Source organism: Pelodiscus sinensis, chromosome 17 (assembly GCF_052426305.1).
Source record: "Pelodiscus sinensis isolate ZL-2025 chromosome 17, ASM5242630v1, whole genome shotgun sequence".
Classification (NCBI taxonomy): Eukaryota; Metazoa; Chordata; order Testudines; family Trionychidae; genus Pelodiscus; species Pelodiscus sinensis.
In genome coordinates, this window is record NC_143068.1 from 8,473,110 (window position 1) to 8,500,742 (window position 27,633).

Genomic DNA, 27,633 nt, shown 5'->3' on the forward strand with positions numbered 1-27,633 from the left:
GCTTGGACTGGCCAAGAGCTGCTTACACCAGCGGTTCCCAACCTTTTTTTTGCTGAGGGCCGGGAAACCCATTCACACACTTTAGATGGACCAGTAACATTCTATTTGCAAATTCATTATGCAATTAAAATGTTACTGGCCCGCCAAAAACCCTGGCTCTCAGAGCCCCCCAACCCTCCACTATCCCCCAGCACCAGCCACTAACCCTAGAGTCCTCTACACTCAATCCCCCCTCAGTACCAGCCTCCTACCCTCAGAGCCTCCCAGTGCCAGTCCCCCCGGCCCAGACCCCCCAGTGCCAGCCTCCTGTTTCCAGAACCCTACTGCCCCCAACCTCCCCCAGAATCCCCCCAGTACCAGCCCCCAATATTAGCCCTGCCCCCAAAGCCCCCCACTACTAGCCCTGCCCCAGGGTCCCCCAGAGTCAGCCCCCCACTACTAGCCCTGCCCACAAACCTCAAGTACCTGCCCCGCCCCTTTCACCTAGCCCTGTGCTGCCTCCCAGCCACCAGCTGAGCCCTGCTGCCCAGGTCGCAGGTGCTCTAAGGCTGCTATGCAGGACTCTGCATGGTCCTCTTGCCGCACAGTGAAGTGCTCTTCCGCATCTGGGAGGAGACCCTGCTCCTGCCTGGCACCGGCTGGCTGAGAGGCAGGGCAAAACACCCCTCTCCCCACCGCTGCAGCAGGAGGGCAGGTGCTGGTCCATGCATCCCAGTTCCAGCCCCCAGAGCTGCTGCAGCCCAGCAGCCAGAAGTCAGATGGGAACTGCTGGCTTACACCAATTCCATACATGCTGTGGTATTTCCCTGTGCTAGAATCAGCCAACCACCATCTCCTTTACTTTGGCAGAAAGGAGCTGAGGACACCAAGGAATTGAGCCCTGATACTCTTGAACTTAAGGCACCAACTATCTCCTCCACTGCCCCCCAAAATCAACTACCTCTCCTGCTAGTCAAAGGAAATGTTGCCTTTGGAAACAGAGCTGTTACCATTGCTTCCTTGTTTGTAACACTCACATGCACAAACTGGAACTTTGGCCAAGCAGCTGTGTTTCAGATCAGCTGCAGGGATGTATACACAGCACTCATATGCTTACCTTCCGCCACAAGGCAGGCGAGGATTTCCTTCCACTTGTGCTAGCTGTTTTCAAATGTTAACATTGTCTGAGCTTTACCTTGGCAGAGAAAAACAGACTTCATCAGCGTGTTTGTTTATCTGTTGCCCCAAAAGGATATCCTTCCAATTCCATTATACATTGGCCACCTGTTACCAAGCAAGCAGCACTTGGTATGCACTAGATCCCTATTCACTACAGCATTACAAAAACTTCTCCCTATTCTAATCAAGATCCCGAATAACTAACAGGGGTGGACAGTTTCTTCACAGCTTTATGTATAATGATCTACACTCCCCATCTCATAAAAATTAACATGTACTAGTAGCACATAGCTGTATTTCAAGTTTTACAATGCAGCAAATTAGCATCTAAGCAAACCTGAAACCTAGTATTTTTCCTTTTCTTTTTTTTTTTAAAGATATGGGTCTGTTTAATAAAATTAAGCTAGTTTGCAATTGCATGCAACACTACAACCCCATAGATACACATGGATGGAAGATCACTGTAGTAAGATGAAGGTCTGAAACATAAGCCCATGCATCACCGACCGGATACGAGGTCTGAGGACTAGACAGCAATGGCCTACACTTGGCTACTATAAAGCAAAGCAAAGCTGCGAGCAAGAGGCAGGCCCTGCTCACAGAAATTGGCAAGAACAGGGCTGTTATTACAGAAACACTCATACCTAAGAGGTACTGGGTACAGGCTGTAAGCACATCCCAGAGAGGTTGTAACAGAACATCTTGTTAAGAAACATCTTAGTACCAACACACACCCCACAAGTAATATACATACCAACCCAGGTTCAGGATCAGGTCTAAATTGACAGAATGACAGATAGTAATTGAACACCCCCTTATGTGACTAAGGGTGGTAACTAGCTATCAGAGGGCGGCAACCTGATATGTCAGGAGTGATGTTTATACCTGTGTATAGAAGTGCATCCCAGTGATCGTTGGCTGACTGTGGAGGGATGCTAGAATCCAGAGGGCTTAGTTGGGGGTTAGTCCATTGTCACGGCATACATAGGTGTAGGGGCGCAGCAGCCAGTCTGTTCACTGTCAACTACTGTTGTACCTCCCTTGGTAATAAACCTACTCAGATGCTTTTGATCCTTATCTGATTTGTGGTCTCTGGGGGCTCTTTCAGAGTCTGTTGTGTTAACTAATTGCACATGGTTAACGCGTTGACAGGGGAGCACATGCACACGCAGCCAAAAGTTCATCATCACTGACGGAGTAGAGGACCTGTCAGGAACTCAGCAGGACAACCGCGCCTGACTAACGACAATCACATTCCCAACTCAGAGACTTCAAAGCCTTTGACAAATCAAAACGTTACTTTTCCTAGCCACGTGTCAATGTACTTATGACGGGCTTGTTTGTTTCTAGGGCTTCTCTGGTAGCCAACTCTCATTAATTCAATACAGATATCAGTATTACTCAAGCAACACAGCCGTCTACCCAATCCACCCTAATCTCTTGACTGGAATCAGCATGCAACGCCAGGGGTCTGGACTAGGAAAACTCACGTGCTGGCCACAAGATTCCGGGAGAGGAGAAAGGCATCCTTCCCCCGATCCTTCTGCCTCAAGTTGTCTTGATGGTTTCTCCCTAGACAATCTCAAGGATGATGACTCAACACTGAATACGTGTAGAGCTCTACAAGGATGCAAGATTTTATATCTAGCATCAGAAGTAGTGGCGGTAAAGAGCAGAGCGACTCAGCCCCAGCCCACAAGGGCTTCCCTGAGCCCCGCTTCCAGCCGCGTCGCTCAGAGGAGTGGAGTGGGTTGGGTGCTCCGCTTCCCACTGCCGCAGTGAAGCAGAGAGACCTGGCTGGGAAATGACAGAGCGAAGCCTGCGGGGGCCTGGAAGGATCCTACGGACAGGATGAGACTGTATCCAGGACATAGGCAAAGACAAAAAGCCTCCTGGTTACCTTACCCAGTAACAGCCTGATCCACAGCCATTTGATCAGTGGATACCAGAATGGGGAACCAATACTTACATTGGACGTTCAGTCAAGCACAGAAAGGTACAATACTTTCCAAAGGCTAGAAACAGACCAATTCAGGCTGGAAATAAGGCAAAAATGTTAAGCACCCACACAATTTAACCACTGCAACTATGTACAAAATTCCATGACTGACCATTTGAAAAAATCAAGATTGAACTCTCTTCTAAAAGGCTACTGGGGACTTCTCCGTCCTGTATTATATAGGAGGTCAGACTAGAGGATCACAGTGCTCCCTTCTGGCCTTGGACTCTATTAAGGATCCTGATCTAGATTATGTCCAACCAAGCGCCTCGTATTCCACAGCATGTCAATAACTAGAGATCTGAAATGTAGTTTAATCAACTAATTGACTAGTCAATGCCTTTTAAATGTATTAAGAGCCTGGCATGGAAGTCAGCAGGCTCTTAATACATTTTTAAAAAGCAGAGGCACAGCATCTGGGACTGTGCATGAGCCAGGAATCAGCTGATTGCTAGCTCGCACCTGGTCCTCACTACACCCCTGCCTTCCCTGCTCCCCACTGGCTCCCCCCAGCACCGCCTCCTGCTCTCACCCCCCCCTTGCCTCTGACAGAGGCAGCAAGGGGAGTGGGGGGGGGGACTGGTTGCTTACATCACTATCAACAAGAGAAGGATGTTTTGGTAGGTTGTGACTACCATGTCTGAAACAAACACTGCTATTTTAAAAAGCTCACATCCCCATTCTTACAGGATTTACATTTACTCGATAAAGAAGCAGACATGCCAAAAATAAAAGCTTTCTGTATTAGAAAGAATTTGTTCCCCATACTGAGGCCTCTCAGCAGGATATTCTGATTTCACTATCAGGCCAAGTTGAACTAGTATTTGCAATGCTATTTCAGCCAAAGGAAACCACAGACACACCCAGAGAACTACATACCAAATAGGACTGTCTCATATGGATTCACTTGTGTGAGCTCAGAGATAGGCATCGACTCTGTAGTAGGGATGTAAACGACTCATCAGCTACCTGATAAGCAAATGCTTATTCCATGACTAGTCCCTGTCCCCTCCCTTCCCCTTGCTGCCTCTCTCTGATCACAGGAGCCAGCGTTGGAGGAAGCCGGCTTAAAAGCTGGTTCCCCCCAGCATCGCTTATGCCCACAGACAGTCTCAGATCACAAAACGTAATATCCAAGTGAGGATGGTTATGTTGCATCTTCCATCTGCGAATGTCTCAGACTGTATACTCAGCACCAGTGACAATCACCTATGCAGCAGAGAGCAGCAGTTAGACAACTAAGAAGTCTCACAACTATACAAGTCTCTCATTGAAACAGTGCAGCTAAGGGAACCATTTTTCTTACTGACAGCCAGGAAAAAAAAAATCAGTCATGGTCTATATGCAATCCCGACAGGGCATGGCTCGGAGATTCCCTTAGGCACCAGCTTGGTGTCATGGAGGAGGAGTTCAGGATGCAGGTGGGGGGGGGTCCAGACTGGAGCAGGTTGAAGTATGTTAGGGGGTGCAGGCTCTGGGGTGGGATTCAAGATAAGGGGTTTGGGATGTAGGAGGCGGCTCCAGGCTGGAGCTTAGCCATTTGGAGAGTGCTCAAGGAGGTGGTTGGGGTGCAGGATGAGGTTACGACCTGGGGTGAGCTCAGAGGGAGTTTGAGAGCAGGAGGCGGCTCAGGGCTGGGGAAAGGGGTTGGGGTGCAGATCATTTACCCAAGGCAGCTCTTGGTCAGTGGTACAGCAGGGCTACAGCAGGCTCCCTGCCTGCACTGCCCCTCACAGCTCCTGGAAGTTGCCCGCATGTCCCTCCGGCCCCTGGTATAGGGCAGGTAGCTCCGCGTGCTGCCCTGGCCTGCAGACAGCACCCCCACACCTCCCACTGGACATGGTTCCTGGCCAATGGGAGCGGCACCCACAGACAAGGACAGCATGCAGAGACAGTGGTCACAGCTCCACTCAGGAAGACTGAATCAAGGCTCAGGGCTCCCAGCCCACAGCATGGAGACTTACCACAGGCCAAATGAAATTAAGCAGGGGATCTGATCCAGTCCATGAGCCAGAGGTTCCCCACTCCAGATTTAGATCTGCTGGCAGTTGTTCTTCTGAGCCTGAGCGCCCTAGATGTAGCTGGTTGAAATTGTTCTGTCAGCAAATATGATTTTCAGCTAAACAAAGTGCTTCAGGAAAGGTTTCTGCTTTCCAGAGAAAATTTCCATTTTTTTGGTCAAAAATCAAATGTCCAATATTTGAAATGTCAATTTTTGGACATTGTATTTCAGTTCAGATATGCCACTGCGGTGTCTCATGGGAGTTGTAGTTTCAATGCCTCATGCTCCTTTTCTCCTCTAGAGGCATGGCACCCTGATTGGGCTACGCCTCCCATGAGGCATCATAGTTACCTAATAGCTGTCAGGCACCACCTCCTCTCACAAAGAAGGGACTGGTGCATCTTGGGTGATGTAGTCCAACCAGGGAACCCAGCTTAAAGAGAAATGGAAGATGAGGCACCAAAGCTACAATTTCCATGAGGTGGTACAGTGGAATTTTATATGCATATTTGGGATTATTATCAATGTTGAATTTCAGCTGCCATTTTATTGCCCGTTCTCCCAGTTTTGTGAGAGCCCTTTGTAACTTTACACAATTGGGTTAGAATATAGCTATTTTGAATGATTTTGTAACATCTGCAACTTCGCCACTTTATTGGTCACTTTTTCCAGACCATTTATGAATAAATTCAAAGACAAAGTCCTCATCAGCATGCCCTGCTGTTTACCTCTCTCCATTGTGAAAACTGTTTATTCCAACACTTTGTTTCCTGTCTTTTAGCTGAGCCATAAGAAAACCTTCCCTTGACTGCTGTATAATTCTAGATATCCCCCCCATATATAGAAAAAAAATACCACCATTACATTCCAGCATTTTATAGAAATTACTGTGTCATTCGTTTCTGTAGGACTTTTCCATACAAAATACATGGACAGAAAGCTCAGGTTGAACTGAGGAAATGAGAGCAAGAAGGGAAGAAAAAGTAACCACTGCCATCTTGTTAACCAATAGCCCAAGTTTTATTTCCTCTTTGTCTCGGTGCTGAGTTCACATAGATAAAGAATGTTCCCATCTCTGAGCAAAAAAAAAAACCCATCATGCTAGCCTTCCACACTACAAAAATTGTTTCAGCACAGCATAGGGCAAAGCATGAAAAATTCCCCTACTGTATAGGAGGAGGGATATTTGACATGAATTGTCAAGAGGGAGCAAGTAGAGATTGTTGAGTACTGTGGCTGACAATCATCTTGTTGCACATTTTTGATGCACATATGATGAACCGCCCATATCAAAATCAGTCTTTCCAATTAGAGCGGAAATACTAAATCCATTAACTAGCAGCAGCAGGGCAGCTATTTTTCTCTGAGCCAGCCACAAAGAGGGGTGCAGAACATACTTCATAGATGGGCTATGCATACCTCTTCCAAAATTACTTTAGTGTCAGTGTTCTCCATTGGCATGAGGGAGAGCCAGGCTTAACTGCCTCATTGCTTGATTCCTAAGCTTTCAGAGCTGGGTAGTAAATAGTGATGCTATTCAGATGGAAACAATTACCTTGGAGGGAAAAGAACCCAACACTGGGATGGGGAGGGGAGGGGAGTTGAATCATTCCATATTCAGTCTGCTCCGGGGAATGAACTTTATTTTAAACTATACTAAATTGTTTTGTCTTCACAGACATCTACCCAGCCAGTCAAACACAGTGTAAGAAAAGAAAGAATATTGTATATACAAAAAACAACTATGAGGAAGTATTAGATTTGCCAACTGGTTACAGGTTCAGATGTTAATGCTATTCCAGGCAACATGTGCTTATTATGGACCAGCTCTTCCCCAAGGGATCCCTGCAAGAGTTTGCAGCTGTCCTCTGTCATGTGTGTACCAATGATCTGCCTCTAGTCACGTACAGTTCAATCCAAAAGCCAAAGGCATAGATTATTCCTAAAATAATCTATGAACAGTAAGGAAGTCTATGATGATATACAGATTAATCATCGTGACTGATCATTTCCATACTTCATATTGCTGAGATTTAATTAGCTAGCAGTTTTGCTGTGCTTTGTAATGCTTCTGCTAAGTAGAAAAAAACTGTACATAAAGTTTATTTTTTGTAAGCTATATTGGTGGTACAAAGAGAGAACTAAACAGACATAAAGGTAATTACAGCCATGTTTATTTTCCTGACAAATTAGAACAATTCAAGCAGTTGTTAAGGATTTTATATCCAAATTATCAAAGTGTAAAGGAAAAAAAAGATATATTTTATATAGCATGATGTGGAAAAATATCCTAGGCAGGTGTCACTTTAAAGAAGAGTCCAGTTAAAATATCCCTGCTGTTTTCTGAAAGATATCTGTTTAGGGGGATAAAACTGCAAATTCTTCAAGTAACTTACAAAACCAAATATAGGGCATAAGACAGCTAAGAAGCAAATGTCACATAGGATCAATTATGGTGGTTTTGGTAACAGGATATCATTACTAAAACATTTTTGGACTTAAACGACATAAGCACATGTTTGAACTTCTATAAACACATGGATAAAATATCATCTCTATTAAATATGTTCTTTGCTGAGCAAGAGACAAAGTTTCATTTGGAATCATAATACACTGAATTTATGATTATGTTCTGGGCCTGTCTGACCTCAAAATGGGGGGGGGGAAGGTGTGTAAATCTGAATAACTCTGTTTTTTGTATGTTTGCATTCTGTTGTTCTGAGTTATATCCACCCATTCCAAAAGAGTCACGGTACACCTTACAGTAAACATCTAACCAAGCCCAAACAATGATTTATAATTTAAGGTTAGCCAAAATAAGGACTATCCCCACAGGAGTCTGTGGCTGCTGTTTCATCCCGATACAGTTTTTTTTCCCCGATAGCTCATGCAAGCTATCAAAGCATCACTGTGCCAAACATCTTCTTGACTCAAATGTAAACTACTGCTGCTGCTGTCCCGCCACCTCCTGGTGGCAAAGTGAATAATTCCCAAGTCTTGAGTAATTATTCTACTTGCATCTGAAAATGGGCTAGTCCAAATAGTTTAGGAATGATGGCTGCTTTTTATTAAAAACAGATGTTACCATGAGCATTTGCATCTGGAGCTATTCCGCAATTGCTTCAGGATAAGGATGCAAACAACTGCACTACATCACACCCTGCCACTAGGACCAGGAACAGATACTAATGACAAGTAACACAGGCAACAGACCCTCAGTCACACAGTGTGTAGCCATATCCCATGCCCACCTCTAACCGATACCAGATAACTGAGAAGTTGACAATTTTTTTCTAAATTGCACATTTTTAGCAACATTTGTAACTTGCTTGCATCACTTGTCATAATGTCTTGTATAACTGAAAAATAACTTGTGAACATGAGATTAAAACCCACCTTCCATTTCAGAATAATGCTAAGCTAAGAAACATATTATTTCTACTGGACTCAGTGATAAAACTATCACAGACATCACATGAAGCAAGCTCGAATCTGAGCATGTAAAATGCTGAGCAGCCCCTTTCTTCAATAGTGTTCACTCTGGATGGCATAAAAATCCTCAGGAAACTATGCATGTTTGATTACAATGATGCACTCGCTTCCAGTTTGAGTTGAAGGCAGTAAGCACCTCAACAAGTTGGCAGTCTCAGCCAGCAAAGACTTAGAATTCATTCCAATCCTAAATAAATTCAAACCTTCCACAGATGCCAAGTTTGGGGTTTCTCTGTATAATAGGCATAGATGTGTAGTATACAGAGACAAGCACAGTATGACGAGTAACACAAGCAAGTTACAAGCATTGGCAAAAGTGTGCAATTTAGCACACTATCAATTACCACACAATTCAAACAGAGATTATGTTGTTTCATTAAAAAAAAAAAAAACATAAGTTACAAGTACCCTGCAGAGTCCTTGAGAACTATAGCATGTGAAAAAGCCAGTTAGCAAAATTATGAAGTTCTCCAGTTGTACAAATGATGGAAGATGCAACTGGCAACAGAATATGCATCTAACAGCAAGTTATGCCTCTTAAAAGGCCAATTAGATACATGAGTATGAGAAGGTTTTTTGTGTGTGGCTTGAGAAAACAATTCATGCTCTTGATGGAGAAGGCTGAAAAACCTTACGGAAAGACACTGCCCAAGATTTTCAAACTGACCAGTGACTTGGGTGTCAGACTTAGACACCTGGTTTTCACTAAGCAGATATTCATAAATCTAAGAGCGAAGTCCCTTAAATTACTAAGTGAAACTGCCAAAAATTATGTCATTTTTTAAAATCATAATTAATCAGACCCCATCGTCTTAATTCAATGGGAACACAAAGGCATTAATGACACTGGGAACACAAAGGCATCAGTCCTCCAGCCCCCTCCCCACTCGCCGCCTCCGTGTGGAACCTGGCCTGCAGCCCTGATCTATTGTATATATAAAAGCATCTGGTGTTTAAGTCAATAACATTTTCAGATCACAATATTCACACACAAAATATCATGAGCTTTTATAAGAACAAGCAGAAATTACCTGTACGATCCATCTACATTTCTCCTCCCTACACATGCACTATATATTAAGCCATTTTAATGTATTCCTTGATAGAAATACAGAGACCGAGGAGATCATTTTCCATGTTTGACCCGCGCTCCAAGGACACCTTTAAAGATGGATTCTTCCCAATACACTTTACAAACACAAACTAAGTCTGGTAACATGCTTATGAAGTGACAGTTTTCCAGATAAGAAAATCAAAGCATAGAGAGCTTAAGTCACTTTGTTCAAGGTCACACACAGATAATCCAGGTCCTAATTCCTAGGCCTGTGTTTGAGCCCCAAGAACACACTTTATCTTGTCCACCACACTACACCACCATTTACTTTACTCCAAACTGATCCCAAAAGGCAGACAATTTGGATAACATTCCTAGATATAGTAATACAAAGGGGCTTGAAAAACAATCCACTTGCCAAAGGTAAACAGAAGGTCCTGTTGAGTAATAGCGCTGACAAAAATTGTTTGCAGCTTTTTTAAAAAAAAAAAGTTTCTTCCTTGTGAATGCAGAAATAATCTTCCAAATCAGAAGAGGCTCTGCACCAGTACTGGAGTCTTCCTACAGACAGCAGCAGAGTGAAATTAAGACAAGACCGGTCATATTCACAACTATTCAGGTAACTATTGGAAGCAGTGAATGAATAAGGAGACTTGCATCAATGGAGATTAAGTGCTTGTCAAGTGGCAGGGGTAGTTACTGGACTTATTAGCATTAACAGAAAAACTGAGAATGTATGATATTTGGGAGAAGAAAAAAACTGATAAGATTAAGTCATAAAACTTAATTTCCAGTAGGAACTACAGCAAGGCCAAAGCCAGAATATAAAAACTCTGGACATTTCACTGGGAAGAGAGTTCAGATTTGAATCTTCATATCAACAGTTTTGGTTCTTGGTTGAACTCAAAGCCAGAAGAGTCTGGTTTGAATGCAGCACAAAATATCATGAAAATAAACTTCAAATCCAAACCAGTTTAAATATCCTCTCATTTCTTCCAAGTAGAGCCAGGTGGCAGCAGAGCATTACCTTCAGGTATTTCCTCACATCTTTGATTCAGTTATTAGAAAAACAAACACAAACTTATTTGCCAACCAACCATAAAAATAGACGATAGCAACGGTAATATAGCAGATACTAACATCCACTATGAAGGACAATATGAGGTGCCCTTAAAGCCAGGAATAACGTATCCAATCATTATACAAATGTTTTGCCAAAATGATTGAAAACACACGACTGGGACACTTTAGCAACTACTGGAGTTAGGGTCTTACCATACAAGCCAAAATCAGGACGTACTCACTTCGGCTCAGTTGCTACAATTAGATCCATGCCACTGGCCCCGAATCAAGAGATTTCCACGTGGGTGCCAGGGGCTTGCGGCAAGAATCCAGCAGCAGGATCCTTACTAACATGTGAGGGTGCATGGCTTACCCTGTATACCCAGGCTAGGCTCTTCCTGCGGGCTGAGGAAGGAGAACATCCCGATAGGGATAGAAATGTAGCCGTGTTAGTCTGGTGTAGCTGAAACAAAATACAGGGCTATGTAGCACTTTAAAGACTAACGGGATGGTTTATTAGATAAGTGGGTCTGGCCCACGAAAGCTCATCATCTAATAAACCATCTTGTTAGTCTTTAACGTGCTGCATAGTCCTGTATTTTATCCCGATAGGGGGCTTCAGTGCGCGAACAGCAACAGCTCGCTCGCTCTCCACCAGGACAATGACTCCCCAAGGAACCAAACAATGTAACGCTCCAGCTGCGGCGCACGGCCCCCCACACACTGACACGGCCGATCGCTATGCGAGGCTGGTGCGGAGACAAGAGGGGGAGGCAGAAGGCGTCCCCTGGCCCGCAGCTTTTGCCTGACTTGTAACGGGGGCCCTGTGCACCCCGCTCGGCAACTCCCTCCCGCCCCACGTGTGCGAAACAGTCGCCCCACGGCCCTGGCCCCAGCCAGCGCTCGCCTTGCACACAACCAGCTGAACCACGGGCGGCCCGGGCTCACGCTGGGGAGCTTCGGGTGTTGCAAAGCCAGGACGCCCCCAATCATTCCTGGGGGCGTCACCCACCTTGGCCCGGGGGTAAAGCAAACACCTCCCCGCTAGGTCCCCGGGCAAAGAGCAACCCCGGTCCCAGAGCCGCCAAGGACCCGCAGCTGCCCTCCCCGGTCCAAAGCACGGAGCAGCCAGACCCCTGGAGACCCGCCACCGGGAACACAAAGGCATCGCCCCTCCAGCCGCCGCCCTCCTACCTGCTCTGCCTCCGCGCGAAGCCCAGCCCGCAGCCCTGTCGCGGATAAAGCGAACCCCGCAGCGCGAGAGTCCCCGGTCCGGCCGGCTTCTCAGCGGGTTTCTAATTGCGGGCGCTGGGCAGCGGAGGAGGCGCTTGAAAGGAGCCGCCCGGGGGTGGAGTCAGGTGGGTCGGGCAAGCCCGGGGACGAGTTGTGCCTCGGAGCGGAGGAAAAGCCTGAGCAGGGACAAGCTGCTTGGAGCGCGGCGCCTCCCCTTTCTCCTCCCACCAGTCCCGCCTGGTTACTGGGGCAAACGCTTCTTCAGCAAGGCCAGCGGAGAAGCTGGCGCAGGGGGCGGGCTGGGCGGCCAGCTGGCGCTGTTGCCGCTCTTTGGGTTAAAAAGAGCAGTTCAATGAACCCAGGGGAGAACGGGCCTCACTGCAGAAGTAGCTCTCACAGCGACCAGTCCCTCTGTTTTCTTAACACACGCCAGAGGGCCGACTGCCAACTTCTCGAGGCACCAAGGGATGTAACTGATGGGGGCTGGCCCGGGGCAACCAGCGTCAGGCTTTGACTATGTGATTGTTCCTGCAGAAATATTCCAGCCGCTTATGCCCCTTTCAGTGTTTGCAGCATGAAAGCCTTCCACGTGCAAAGACTTCATTGGCTCTCTCCTTTCACTCGCACTGTTGGTGAGAACTTAAAAGGAGAAACCATATTTACCAACCATCCTTCATTTCTGCACCAATCTGAGCAGAGATCACTAATGTATGCGAGAAGTGCTCTGCATCTTGTGCATTTTTTACAGTTGTTGGCTGATGTTGCAATTTTGTTTTGTGGGAGGAGTAATTCTTGGAATAAGTTAGATGTCTGGTGGTGAAGTACTGGATTAAAGGGGCTCTGCTCACTCGAAAGTTGCAGCAGTGTGTACATAAACTAATTTTGCAAAATGCAGTAAATGAAAGTGAGTGCAGTATGGTCATCATTATGTTAAAGACCTAAGCATATCCACTACTCTAATTCTATGTTTCTTCAGCGATGGGAAAGTATTGTCAATAAGATTCAAAACCAATGTAAAGAGATTCAAGGGAATAATGCAAATCATACCATGATTTTAAGTACTCCTATTCATCTGATTATTTCAAAGCTAGCCAGCTGAGAGGGGGAATGATTCTACCTGCTATTCCTGTCTCTTTGGTCAGATAAAGCTATTGTTCAAATAACTAGGGGCATACAGGATTCAGGTATATTCTTGCAATAAGGAAGAGCTTACCACCAGTACTTAATCTTCTACTGCTTCAGTGGAACATGAACCAGTAAGAGACAGAAGAAATGCAAGAATACATACATTTTATGTATGAAGGAACAAGGGGAGTATACCATTCCATTCTTTCTACCTCTTACTATTTCATGTTCCCACTGCAGCAGACAGAAGAGTAATTATTGGTTGTGAATTCTTCAGAAGGGTGAAATTCCAAAGAAAAGGACATAAATGTTTTAGACTTCTGAGAACTGTTAGAGCTCAAATCTATACTGGTACATTCGAGTTCCTAATCAGTTTAGTATGTTTCACTTACTGCTTCCAGGAGGGGGAACTATAACCGTCATTGAAAGAAGCTTCAGGGGGTAGCCACGTTAGTCTGTACAGGATAAACTTAAAAAACAACAAATGGTCTGATAGCACTTTATAGACTAACAAAACATGTAGATGGTATCATGAGGTTTTGTTGGCACAGCCCGCATTGAAAGTTCAGGAAAGCTCAGACAACCCCCATTGGACCCAGAAGCTACAGCTCACATTAAAAATAGTATCTAGCATTAGCTATGTTTCCACTCCACCAGCAGCTCTCTTAAATATTTAAACTGGCCCATCTTCCTGAAAGTGTGGTGTCAGACACCTGCCAAGCCAGTGACTAGTACATTCACACCATTGTGAACTAGGGAGAGAGAACACACCACCTTCCAGTCACTTGTCCCACTGCAACTGTGCTGATTTAGCATGGTCAGACTTGAGGTAATATGTTTTACTTACTCTCCTAGAAGCATTCTAAAAGGAGAACTATCCCAGCCCTGTATTCGCCTTCCAGGTGTGGATACAAGGGCAATTTTAATTAGCCCTCTTTTTAAATAAACCATTTATTCATTCTCGTGCAATTTGCAGCCCACTTTATTTAGAATCTAGCAACCAGAGAAGTCCCAGAAAATGCAGTATCTGGTTTTTGAAAGTCTCAGGAGAAGACAACATGCACCATCAGTGACCCTTCTGATCATAATGTGACTATCAAGTAGTCCCATAGAGCACAAACCAGTGTCTCCATTTCCAACCGGGCAGCACATGAGATGGTAAGTGCTTAAAACAGATGTGCCAGGAACATTGGACAGGAAAGGAGAAATCTTGTGCCCAATGTGTCAGTATATTGTGCAGCAATTAAGCCATTAGTAATCTAAGGTATGTTTGTTTTTTTCCTCGGGAGCGGAGAACCAGATGTCGTAATCTCCAATAGTTGGGATTTTATTAGTCAGAAACAAGATAAACAATGGGTTGAATGGATTATGGTACTTGAATATCAATGAATATTAATTGCCTTAATTGTTTGAAAGGAGAGGCTGGTGCTGGCAAGAGGTGTCACTTCAACTGACAGTACTTGGTATATTGATATTACCCACATGGAAGCCACTTGTGATGTGTACATAGATGCTAATCCACCAGAATCCTGATTAAAAAACCCCCAAAGGAACACATAGTCAAGATTAAAGAATTGCTAAGCCTCTGCTCCACACTAACAGCTCTCAGACAATGAAAAAGTTACAGCTGGGGGAAACATCCCCCACTGTTTTATTTGCACACCAGTGTAGTTCTCCAGTTTGGATCCACGATGTACTTTGCTGTCTCACTTTGCTTCAGTTTTCTCATATCTCCTCCCAATGACTGAAGCAGACAGCCCTCCGATCTCTAATTTCAGGGAATCCAAGATTTTCACAATCTTTTCTCTCAGCAGGGTGAAAAGATGAGCTGTGTAGGTAACTAGAGATGATGGTAGTTGTTGAATCGTCAGGATGTTAGAGATCTCAAGCAATTGGCAGACAAAGTTCCAGGTGAGAGAAAGAAGCAGGGAGCACAATAGCTAGTGGGGAAAAAGGGGAAAGAGATTTTTCCTGGTGCAGACATTTTTTACATCAATGGCATTTCCAATGGGCTATACGAGGTGTAAGGGCACAATGAGCATCTGGTTCTCCCGCCACCCTCCATGTTCCACCTGGATAGCAAAGAACTGCTTTAAATCATATAACAGGGCACTGATCTAAATCCCTAGTCTCCAACATACCCTGCTTGGACAGACCCCTGAAGTACCCCATTAAAGGCATGGGATATTCATGCAGGACCAATGCACAAGAGGCAAGATAAACAGAGTATTTATATTCAGTCTAGTCATTATAACAGTTTTGAGAACATTTGAAAGATATTTGCTACTTTACTAACATGTCAAGAGTCAAGGTCTCTCAGGAGTGGATGATGTCATAAATACTTAAGAGAACAGGCAACATTGCATTCTGTGTTGTGAGGCAAGTGTTTGAGACTAACATTCTTAAGAAAACTGGAGAATCCTGAATTCAGGTCATGCCAATTAAGTGAGGAGAGCAAAATAATTTTTGAAGGAAAAGTCTGTATTTATAATTTTTAGACTTACATGTATTCATTCCATTATTTGGGGGCTGAAACAGCTTTTTAAAACTATATTATAAATACATGAAAAAGTTACATGCTGACGTGTTATATCAAAGGGAGTTTGTGAATCAGATACAGGAAGTCCCCGGGTTACGTACAAGATAGGGACTGTAGGTTTGTTCTTAAGTTGAATTTTTATGTAAGTCGGAACTGGTACATATTGTAGGGGAAACTCTAGCCAAACATTTATCCAGAGCTCAGTTTTATTCTCCCACACTTCACTTCCCTCAGTCCTGCAGACCAGGGAGACGCGGAGCGGCTTTTCTTGCCACGGAGGACGCGGGCGGTAGGACTGCGGCGCGTCTCGGCAGTCTGCTGGGGGGGGGAGAGGGCGCAGCTAGTGTGGGGTTGCCTCACCCCATTTGTAAGTAGAGATCCGATGTAAGTCAGATCCATGTAACCCGGGGACTGCCTGTAATTAAGAAACTAAAAACAATGAAAACTACTCGAGGTGCTTGTCTGCCTTTTGAACTGCAGTAGCTCTGTAATACTCAGGGTTTGTTTTTGTTTTGTTCTTTTTAAATATATAAAGGCACTTGTGTGTCCTTACAGAACACCTTTAACTACCACATAGAAGAGTAAACAAAAGACAGGGCTATGCAACACTTTAAAGACTAACAAGATGGTTTATTAGGTGATGAGCTTTCGTGGGCCAGACCCACTTCCTCAGATAGTCTGGTCTAGCTGAAACAAAAGACAAGGTTAACACGGCTGCATCTCTATCACTATTCTACATAGAAGAGAAGACATTGCAAATGGAGAAGAGTTTGGTATGAGACAAATGCAAAAAAATTTCTATTTTCTGCCTGGCTGATTAACAATCAAGATCTGAGTCCAGTTGAAAGGTGAGGAGGAAGAGAGAGGTAAGCGACACACAAAAATAGTGCTCACATAAAGAACGGGTATGGTTGCTCCACTCACCGTTACAGTATTATACAGGGCATTCTTCTCAAAGCAATATGGCCTTGTCCCCTGGGCCCAGGACAGAATCTCCAAGATTGCAGTCAAGAGGCCTTTCCTTTGGACTCTTGGTTTTGAACTCAGATAAGCCGGCTTGGGCCTCAGAGTGGCCTTCATCCACTTCTCCTTTTGGAACTCCGTAGATGGCATCTCACTCTGGCTTTTATCCCCTCGGTACTCATTCTCAGATTTAGGCTCTGCATTGTCATCAGACTGATCAGAAGATGGCTTCTTTATTTCTTTGGCATGCGGCAACTGGGCTGAAAACAATTTTTTTAAGTTAAAGTAACTGTACGGAGTTGGAGTGGGGAAAAAGGAGAACAGAAGTGAGAGCTATTAGAATACAGCAGTGACATTTTAAAGTATGGTTCTACAGTGAAAATGGCTCTAAGAGTTATATTGTAGGATTCCACCTGCATTGTGTTACAGTGATTTCTATTTCAGATGTGTTCTGGTTACAAGTTAGAGTTTTGTTTTCCTCCTCTAACTGCTAGTTCAGCTTGGGGTTTGAGAGTCAAGTTGGGTTCCTTACCTCTCACTACCCATAGTGGAGGTTTTGGAAGCAACACTGGGCTCTCATTTACTTGTACATTACTATGAGACTAAACAAATGTAACTCACTAGTACCAAACAATGGGTACTTAAGAACAATCTGTACCTTCTCTATCAGCTTCAGGACACTCTAATTGACTATTTCTTTCTGTTATGTCGTGGGGAGTTTCAGAGCATAGGAAGAAATCAGTGGAAAGGCAGAGAGCTGGAGTAGGTGCAAGTGTCCATTTTATTGCATAGCACAGAACTCACCAGAACAAGCCCAGACTAGCTGGGCTGACCCCAGTGACCTACTCAGTTACCATAACAACAAGATCTATATCTACAACCCAATATACAACATATTCCTCCCCCCTTAATAAAAACGTCCCTTTAAAAAAACAAAAACGAACTATGAAATGAGGGTAGAACGCTTCAAGTTCCCAGCTAACCCTGGGGATTATTTTGCCCCATCTGTGAGTTAATCTCAACTAAAGGTCCAGCCGTTGAGGAGGCCTCCTTTCTCTAGGTGGATTACGGCGGACATCCGGCGTTCTCACACCCGAAGATGTTATGGGTGCAGGCCTGACACTGGGCTGGGAACTTGAAGTGTGAACAGGTGAGGCTGTTGGATCAGCCTGCTCAGGGAGGAGGTTATTGTTCGCCGCTGGTGGTGATGGAGGAGGAGAGTCAGGAGCAGGTGATTCTTGACATGGTAGCTCACCAGCAGTGGGAAGGACAGGCAACTCAACTGGAGATGTGCCTCGGGGGCAGGAATAACCTGTCAATAACTGATCTACATGCCGCTGCCAGATGAGATCTTTCGCAGTCCAGACAGTATAGGAAACAGGTCCTATTTGAGCAATAATAATGGCAGGGACCCATTTAGCTCCAGGAACATAGTTCCGAGCCAAAACTGTCTGTCCAGGACTAAAGGTTTGGTCTTTTGCTCTGGATGCACACCTGATGACTTGACCTTCCTGCTGACGTTGCACAATTTGTCATGGTTCTGAAGGTTTCAGCAAATCAAAGCACGTGCGTAGCTGACGTCCCATCATTAGAAAAGCCGGGGACACTTTGGTTGTAGCGTGAGGAGTGTTTCTGTAGGATAGTAAGAAGGTGTCCAGACTCTTTTGTACGAGTGAATGTTCTCTAACCGATTTCAAAGCTTGTTTCATTGTCTGGACAAACCTTTCAGCCAATCTATTTGTGGCCGGGTGATACGGTGCTGAAGTGATGTGATGGATCCCGTTTGCTTTCATAAAATTTCCAAACTCCTGACACACAAACTGTGGACCGTTGTCACTCACAAGTTGTTCAGGAATACCCAAATGACAGAAGATTCCCCGTAATTTTTGGATAGTACTCTCAGCAGTAGTGGAAGGCATTATACAGACTTCTGGCCATTTGGAATGAGCATCTACCATCACCAAAAACATGTTACCTTCAAATGGGCCAGCAAAATCAACATGAATACGTTGCCATGGTTTCAGGCCAGTCCCATGGGTGCAGAGGTGCCAACTGATGTGCATTCCTCACACCCTGGCAAGAAATACAAGCTCTTGCCTTCTTTTCAATGTCACTGTCCAAACCAGGCCACCAAAAATAGCTTCGTGCAATTTCTTTCATGCGCACCATTCCACAGTGACCTGAATGCAGTTGCTCTAACATCTGTTGTCTCAGTATTTTTGGAATAATGACACGCATTCCCCACAACCAGCACCCCGAATGGGTTGATAACTCCGTTCTCCTGGACATGTAAGGGACAAGGTCAGATGAGACCTGAGAGTTCCGTAGAGATGTTCCACGCATCACTAGTTCTATTACTTGAGAGAGTACTGGGTCAACACGAGTTGCTCTCTTAACTTGTGCAGCAGTGATGGGCCTGTTCTCTACCTGCTCAAAGTAAAAGATTTCCTTCTGGCCACTATCTTGATGTTTGACTGGCAAAGGCAGCCTAGAGAGACCATCTGCATTGCCGTGTAGAGTGGTTTTCCGATATCTGATCTCATATGTGTGTCCTGAAAGCCACAATGCCCATCATTGCATACGACTAGCAGCCATTGGTGGAATACCTGAGTGTGGACCAAAAATTGCCGTCAGAGGTCGATGGTCAGTGAGAAGTGTAAACTTCCGTCCAAACAGGTACTGGTGAAATTTCTGAATTCCAAAAACGATTCCTAATGCTTCACGTTCAATTTGTGCATAGTTAGTTTCAGCTGTGCTTAAGGTACGTGAAGCAAAAGCAATTGGTTTCTCCTCTCCTGAGGGCATAACATGTGACAAGACCGCTCCCACTCCATATGGGGAGGCATCACAAGCCAACTGTAAAGGTAAGGATGGATCAAAATGCGTCAGGACCTCTGCATTTAGCAATGCACATTTAGCCTTGTTAAATGCAACATCACAGGTGTCAGTCCACTTCCAGACCTTGTTCTGGCCAAGGAGCTCGTGAAGTGGTTTTAATAGTGTGGCTAGCTGTGAAATAAACCTTCCATAATAGTTCAATAGTCCTAGAAATGAGCGAAGTTGACTAACATTTTGAGGGGGTGGAGCTTCCATAATAGCCTTAACTTTTGAAGGGGACTTATGAAGACCAGTAGCATCAATGATGTGTCCCAAATATTCAACAGAGGGCTGAAAGAATGCACACTTATCTTTACGGACTCGTAGGCCATACTCTTCCAGTCTTTGTAGGGTAGCCTCTAAGTTCTTAAGGTGATCCTCCTCATTCCCACCCGTGACCCAGATGTCGTCAAGATAGCACTGAACTCCTGGCAAGCCACACAAGATCTGGTCCATAGCTCTCTGGAACAAGGCTGGAGCAGAAGTTATTCCAAAGGGTAAGCGACAGTAACGATAAAGCCCTTTATGAGTTACACTAGTCAACAGCTCTTGGGATTCCTCCTCAACTTGCATCTGTAAATATGCTTGACTCAGATCAATCTTGCTGAACCTTTGTCCCCCAGCCAGGCCCGCAAAGATGTCATCGATGCAAGGAAGGGGGTATTGCTCTGCACATAAAACAGGGTTAACAGTGACCTTAAAATCCCCACAAATCCAAATAGAACCATCTTCCTTCAATATTGGAACTATTGGAGTTGCCCATGGACTATGGGTAACTGGTATTAGGACTCCATTTTTGACTAGGCGCTCCAGGTCTGCTTCAACTTTTGGTCTGATAGCATATGGCACAGTTCTGGCCTTCAGATATTTTAGTTGGCTACAAGGTTTAATGTTCAGTTTCACGGTAATTCCCCTCATACTTCCCAGATCCTCTCCAAAAACAGCAGCATGTCTCTTTAATATATCAGTCAGACCTGTTTCTTCTTTAGTCATCCGGTGCACTTCTGCCCAGTCCAGTGGGATCTTCCTAAGCCATGATCTCCCCATTAAGGCTGGGTAATGGCCTTTCACCACAAACAGTGGTAATTCTGCAGTCCGTCCATTTAGTTCCACCTTAACATCAGTAGTGCCCAATAGGGGTACTGCTTCTCCTGTATATGTCTTCAGAATGATCTTTGTTGCCTTAAGTGGAAGATGCTTCAACTTTTCCTTATACACAGTCTGAGACCAATGAAACTGCTGCACCAGTGTCCACTTCCATGCGTACCGGTTTGCCATCCAACAGTGGGGTTACCCAGTATTCATGGGAGCCCCCTTTCAAAGACAAAACATAGCAGGGCACTTCTTCAGACAAGATGTCGCTTTGATCATCAGGCATCTGCTCGATGGTATGCAGATTTTCCTTTTTGTTCCGCCAGGCCACAGGCCTCTTTTTCTTTTGTTCACAGGCACGCTCAATGTGTCCTTTTTTTCCCACACTGTCGACACACTAGGTTCTTACACCAGCATTCTGCGGCATGGTGACCTGTCTTACCACAGCGGTAACATTCCTGGCTCCCCACTGTTTTGTGAGTAGGTTCTTGGGACATTTTATGCACCCCAGGGGGTGCACTAAGGTATTGTGCCTCCTGTGTGGCCAGTTCCAGGGAGACAGCAATATCAATGGCCTTCTGTAAGGTGAGCTGAGCTTCTGTTAACAGACGCCTCCGTATAGCTTCACTGTGCAGGCCACACACTAACCTGTCACGTATGGCATCATTTAACATCTCCTTAAATTCACAGTGTTCAGCAAGTTTTTTCAAATTGGCTACAAATTGTACAATGGTTTCACTTTCTTTTTGGTCTCTGCTATGGAACCTGTACCTTTCTGTAATTACCAGTGGTTTTGGAGCATAATGTGACCCCAGGATTTCCACAATGTCACTGTAAGATTTGGTCTCTGGCTTAACAGGGAGCAGCAAACTGCGCAGCAGAGAATAGGTCTTAGCCCCTACAACACTTAAAAATATTGGCACCTTCTTCTCTTCTTTAATGTCATTTGCAATAACAAAAAGTTCAAAACGCTCAGTATATACGTGCCATTGCTCTACAGTCTCCTCAAAAGGTCCCAGTGGCCCTGTAAGTGTAGCCATGGCTGCTGCACTCCCCCCGCCCTTTTTTTTTCTTTTCCAGTCTCTGGGCTCCTTAGTTTCAGTTTGCACAGGGTAGCAGTCAGTTCTTACCCCCACCTTCCAGAACAGCCAGAAAGAGTTTGTTTTCTTACATTGACTTCTACTTCTTTTGTTGCTGGAGGCAGCACAGGTATCCCATCCTTGTTGCCACTTGTTATGTCGTGGGGAGTTTCAGAGCATAGGAAGAAATCAGTGGAAAGGCAGAGAGCTGGAGTAGGTGCAAGTGTCCCATTTTATTGCATAGCACAGAACTCACCAGAACAAGCCCAGACTAGCTGGGCTGACCCCAGTGACCTACTCAGTTACCATAAGAACAAGGTCTATATCTACAAACCAATATACAACACTTTCCCACTTTTTTTCTCCCCTCACCCCCGTCCTCATTCATTTAGAAACTGGACCTTCAATCACTCCATTCATTTGGAGAAGCGGGTTGTGCCACGAAAGCTCATGTTTCCTTAGTATCTAAGGTGCTGGGTTTTTTTAAGTAACTCACTACATTTAAGTATCAGGGGGTAGTCATGTTAGTCTAAATCTGCAAAAGCGGCAAGGAGTCCTGTGGCACCTTATAGACTAACAGAAGTGTTGGAGCATAAGCTTTCGTGGACAAAGGCTACATGCATTTGATGAAGTGGGTCTTTGCCCACGAAAGCTTATGCTCCAACGCTTCTGTTAGTCTATAAGGTGCCACAGGACTCCTCGCCGCTTTCACTACAGTTAGGCTGTGTCTAGACTGGCAAGTTTTTCCACAAAATCATCTGCTTTTGCGGAAAAACTTGCCAGCTGTCTACACTGGCCACTTGAATTTCCGCAAGAACACTGACGATCTCATGTAAGATCGTCAGTGTTCTTGTGGAAATACTGTGCTGCTCCTGTTCGGGCAAAAGCCCTCTTGTGCAAATCATTTGCGCAAGAGGGCCAGTGTAAACAGCACAGTACTGTTTTCCGCAAAAAAGCCCCGATCGCGAAAATGGAGATCGGGGCTTTTTTGTGGAAAAGCGCGTCTAGACTGGCCACGGATGCTTTTCTGCAAAAGTGCTTTTGCGGAAAAGCATCCTGCCAATCTAGACGCGCTTTTCCGAAAATGCTCTTAACGGAAAACTTTTCCGTTAAAAGCATTTCCGGAAAATCATGCCAGTGTAGACATAGCCTTAGTGAGCAATTCCCTTGAGGTAGCAGTGGGAATAGAATCCATCTGAATCTCCCACAGTTGTGTTGACTTCAACGGTAACTGCTGTAAAATTATACAAAACATTCTAGCCCATGCTATTTAAGTTGATGTGATTGAATAGACCAGGCAATGCCCAAAAAGAGGGGTCATTTCACATAGCCACTTTTCAGGATGGAGCTTAAAGGCTTCACTCTTGCAAACCCTGTGACCTTGTCTGCACTACAGGTTATTTCATCACTCTTACATTACTCAAGAGTGCAAATAGTCCACAGCCCTAAGTGATGTATTTTATACTGATCTAAGTGCTGGTGTAGACAGTGTTATGTTGCTGGGAGAGCCTGATCTTCAGTCATTGAAGAGAGATTAAAGAGACTAGCACTTCTCAGCTTAGAAAAGAGGAGACTAAGGGGAATATGATAGAGGTATTTATAATCATGAGTGGTGTGGAGAAAGTGAATAAGGAAAAGTTATTTATTTGTTCTCATAATAAGAACTAGGGGCCACCAAATGAAATTAATGGGCAGCAGGTTTAAAACAAACAAAAGGAAGTTCTTCTTCACACAGCGCACAGTCAACCTGTGGCACTCCTTGCCTGAGAAGGTTGTGAAGGCTAGGACTATAACAGGGTTTGAAAAAGGGCTAGATACATTCATGGAGGTCAGGTCCATTAATGGCTATTAGGCAGGATGGGTAAGGAATGGTGTCCCCAGCCTCTGTTTGTCAGAGGGTGGAGACGGATGGCAGGAGAGAGATTGCTTGATCATTACCTGTTCAGTTCACTCCCTCTGGGACACCTGGCATTGGCCACTGTCAGCAGACAGGATACTGGGCTGGATGGACCTTTGGTCTGACCCAGTATGGCCATTCTTATGTTCATAACTTGTACCGGTGCAGCTACCACCTCTTGCAGAGCTGGGAGTTAGTGAGCTGAAGAGAGCTCTCTTCTATCAGGTTAGTTCATCTCCACTATGAGCATTAGAGCAGCACAGCATCTATATTATAATACTTATTTATAGCACGTTATAATGTAGATGTATCCTGAATCATGTGCTTCAATTTAGCACATAGATTAGTCCCACTAACTTCAACAGAGTTGTGTTTACAGCATGTGCTTAAGTGCTTTCACATTGGAGCTAATAATGGTTCTTCCAGTACCAGACATTTTGAAAGAAAACACTGTTAAGGTAGAAAGGAAGGATGGTACAGTGATCAGAAGTTAGGAAAGCCAGGTTCAATTCCCTGCTCTGCCACAGACTCCCTTAGTCCCTTGTGACTTTGGGCAAGTCTCTTTGTTTCTCCGTGCCTTGGCTCCCTACCTGTAAAATGGGGATTATAGCACTTCACTGCCTCAAAATAGTATTGAGAGGCTAAACACATTAAAAATAGTAAGGCACTCAGATACTATGATGATGGGAGCCATATAAGTACTTAAGATAGATAGGTACCATGATCCTGGAAAATAATTGACTCCAATCACCAATATGCTATATCTTACAATTATTTTTTCTATTAAAAGGCTAACACACAAAGGTATTTAATACCCAGACTGCAACAGAATTATGCTATATATAAAATGGAGAGTTTGGGGCCTTGTTCTACTCTTCATGGGTAGGAACAGGTAGGCCGTTTTTTCAGCCGCTTTTCCATTCCACCCAGGTAACTTTGTGATATCATCACTCCTAAGACTTGAACCTTTGAATCACCCCCCACTGTTCAGTTATATTGTCCATAACCTTAAGATCCAGGACAAACATAGCAGGTCCTTACATGGTAATCAGTGACCACTGAAATATGGATCATCACTTGCTCTGGTTTGACCAAGACAATAACAGTTTTGTAGTCTTTGTCCCAGAGCAATCTAGCCATGAGATCCAAAAATGCCCAGGTTTTGCCCTCAGCAAATCTGTATCTACAGGACAATGAACTGTTAAATCTGGGAAGGGGGATTCCCAAGTCAGAATGTAAATCTGGATGTCCGTACAAACACAAGGGAATAAAGGATAGTTAGGGACAATCATGCTCCTAGTATGTTTCATTCTGCTGCTGCCAGCAGTCCAGTAAAGTCCATTCCAGGGGTCCTGGAACAATTTTTAGAGTGAGGGTATAAAGGTTACCCAGTTAACCAGTTACCAAAATGGGTAATGAGTACCAGCTCTGGTTAATCAGTAACTGGTGGGGGCTGAAGTAGTTCCCTGCCTGCCATAGGCAGAGGGCTGTTCCAGCCCCACAGGGGATCTGCTGTAGAGGAGAGCTGCTCTTGTCTGGAGCAGCCTCTGTCTGCAGAGAACCCAAGCGCCCCACAGGCAGGGACTGCTCCCACGTCCAGAGCTGCCTCTGTCTGCAGGAAGCCGGAGCGCTCCATAAGCAGAGGCTACTTCAGGGAAAGCTGGAAGCCAGCAGGAATCCTATCCCCAGTGTGGAACAGGGAGCTGGCAGCCAGCTCCAGCATGGGGGTAGGAGTAGGAGCCCTGTGGAATGGGGACTGCTCCAGCCAGGCTAAGCCCAGATTCCTCTTAGTTGGTTAACCAGTTAAATGTTAAGCCAACCTAACGTTTAACCAGTTAACTGATTGACCAGGATTTTATATCCGTTGTGTTGACCAGTGTTACCTAAGTGATACACTTTTGAGGCCACTCAGGCGAGATTCGGATGCCACCCAGCTGGTTAGCAGAGCACGTACAGGTACATTTTTTGTTTCTACTGGTGGTGCACATTTGCACATACCTTGGTGCACATAAAAATTATTCTGCACATGGATGGAAAAGATTAGAGGGATCACTGGTGCTGACAGCTATTGAATCAAACTGTATTTCTGGTGTATAATGGAAACTACTTCAAGCCAAGCACTGCAGAAGTATCTTCCTGCACCCCTAGTTTCGGCAGCTATGGTCTGCTCATACTACTCCCAAAGAACCCATTGCAGGACTGGGCCCTAAACACCTGAAAGAAAAGCAATTTGCGTTAATTTGAGCTGAACATGTTTATTCTCATTGAAGGTGGTGCCTTGCAAAGAAGCACTGTGTCTGAGCCTAGAATTGATTCCTGCACTTTAATCCAGTCAATTACACTCCAAGGTTAGAACAAACAATGCTTTATCCCTTCTGGGACATCAACAAGCCTGTTATTAGCTGCGGACACATGACAAGTAGAGAAGTGTAGGGGAAGAGGGAGGGTGTCATGAAGAAAAGGAAAATACATCAATAAATAGAAAAACACTTCTTCCTTGCAAAATTTCACTTTCTGTACTATTTGACAAGGCACCAGTCGCTGGTACTTCTAAACAATATCACAAGTGACTCAGGAGGAAAATAATAAATACCCAATAGTTAGGAGATAACTCCATAATATTTGAGGTTTCATCCAAAAAATAGTGGGGGAGCATTTAAGTCCTAAAACACTCCTCCACAATTTTAAGTTAATCTTTCTTTGAAAAAAATGATTTAACAAAGAGAACCTATCAGAAATAACAAGTCCTTTTAGCTAGACATGGTTAACTCAAACTATCTTATGCTGAGCTTGATTTTCCATATATAATCTGCTACACAGAGAAGGACTCCTTTAGTTTCTTTAAGAGACAAGCTGCATTAGCCTAAAAATAGCTAGCAGAGTGCTCTAAAAAGAAAGCTAATACTTAAACCCTTTATACAAAAGGATCTGATAGTAAAACTTACCTTCACTGAGTAAAATATGAAGCCAGATAATTAGTAGGATCAACAACAACCCAAATGGCAAACAAAACCAAAAAAAGAGAAGAGGAAAGGTCAAATCATTCACCAAAGGAACCAGAGGATACTTCATAGTTTCAGGTCAAGATAAGCCTACACTGGCTGTTTACTCTGCTTCAGCCGCTACCTTTAGGTAGCATCACAGTGTGTCACAAGGCAACTATGATGTCATTCTCAGCTTAGTTAATATGAGGGACAATCCCCTAGCCCACTGAAGAAGGAAACAAAAAGGATGAGAAAAATAAACTGGAAAGAATCTGGTTTAAGTGCCCCTCCTTATATTGGCAATTAGAAGAGAAACCATACATTAGGAGAACTTCAAAGCCTATACAAATATAATAAACAGTACATCCATGGCTACTGTAAAAAGAGATGACAAGTTACTTTAGTATTTGTCAAAAACAAGATGATTAGCACACCTTCCAAGGAAATAAATCACTGCAATCAGAATCAAACCTACAGAGATGGCTAAAGAGGAGTATTTATATTTACTGGAAAGTTCTTATGTCAGGATCCCTCAACTGAGATGAACAATGAACAACTTTCAGAGAAATGATAGATAGATTAGATAGAATAACTCTCGCAGTCTTTTTGAATCCCTCTGTGATTCTTTCTTTCCTTAACAAGTATATTAACTGTTAAGAATAGTGACCTCACTTCTTTACTTCATTGTTTCCTCTTAAGAAAGGTAAAATATTCCTTTGTATGGGAATCATGGTTTTTAGCTTATTTCTAATCACAAGGAAGTTTGGTAATGATTAAAGCAGGAATGCTAGGAAACAAGTCCTATGGTGCAACTGTGGAAAAATCACTCAACTTCTCAGTATGTTTCTCCATCAGTCAGATAAAACCATTAGTAATCATACATCTCACAGGAGGGTTGTTTTGCTTAATTAATTGTTTGTATAGCACTTGGGAAAATGTCTGATGAAAGGGGTATATAAGTGTCCATTACTATGGTTTGCATGCTTTTAATTTTCTTGTTTATATGTTTGTTTTCTATAGTATTCACAACTTTTTGAAATTTTTATCATGGGTTCTCCAAGTGTTTTGTAAATTCTC

General features: G+C 44.2%; 2 protein-coding genes across 4 annotated transcripts in view; both read right to left on the bottom strand.

Moving 5' to 3' along the window:
* Window positions 1-12,823, bottom strand: part of ARHGAP40 (Rho GTPase activating protein 40) — a 90,992-nt gene extending 78,169 nt beyond the window's left edge. Inside the window, exon 1 of one of the 2 annotated variants that reach the window (XM_075901341.2) lies at window positions 11,962-12,823. The gene's annotated coding sequence lies outside the window, so the exon portion shown is untranslated. Of the gene's footprint in view, window positions 1-1,096; window positions 3,583-11,961 lie in introns of those variants that run through there. The other variant, XM_075901342.2, reaches the window with a different exon arrangement.
* Window positions 12,824-14,738: 1,915 nt separating this feature from the next.
* ADIG (adipogenin) lies at window positions 14,739-26,694 on the bottom strand. 2 transcript variants are annotated; one of them, XM_075901344.2, is made up of 3 exons: window positions 26,518-26,694; window positions 16,559-16,887; window positions 14,739-15,065 (listed from the first exon to the last, which is right to left on the bottom strand). In XM_075901344.2, the coding sequence occupies exons 1-3, from the start codon at window positions 26,642-26,644 to the stop codon at window positions 14,832-14,834; spliced, it is 690 nt and encodes a 229-aa protein (XP_075757459.1). In that variant the 5' UTR covers window positions 26,645-26,694; the 3' UTR covers window positions 14,739-14,831. The 2 variants fall into 2 exon arrangements, with proteins under 2 accessions (XP_075757459.1, XP_006117094.2); XM_006117032.5 differs by having other exon boundaries at window positions 16,589-16,887; window positions 26,518-26,692.
* Between the last annotated feature and the right edge of the window lie 939 nt (window positions 26,695-27,633).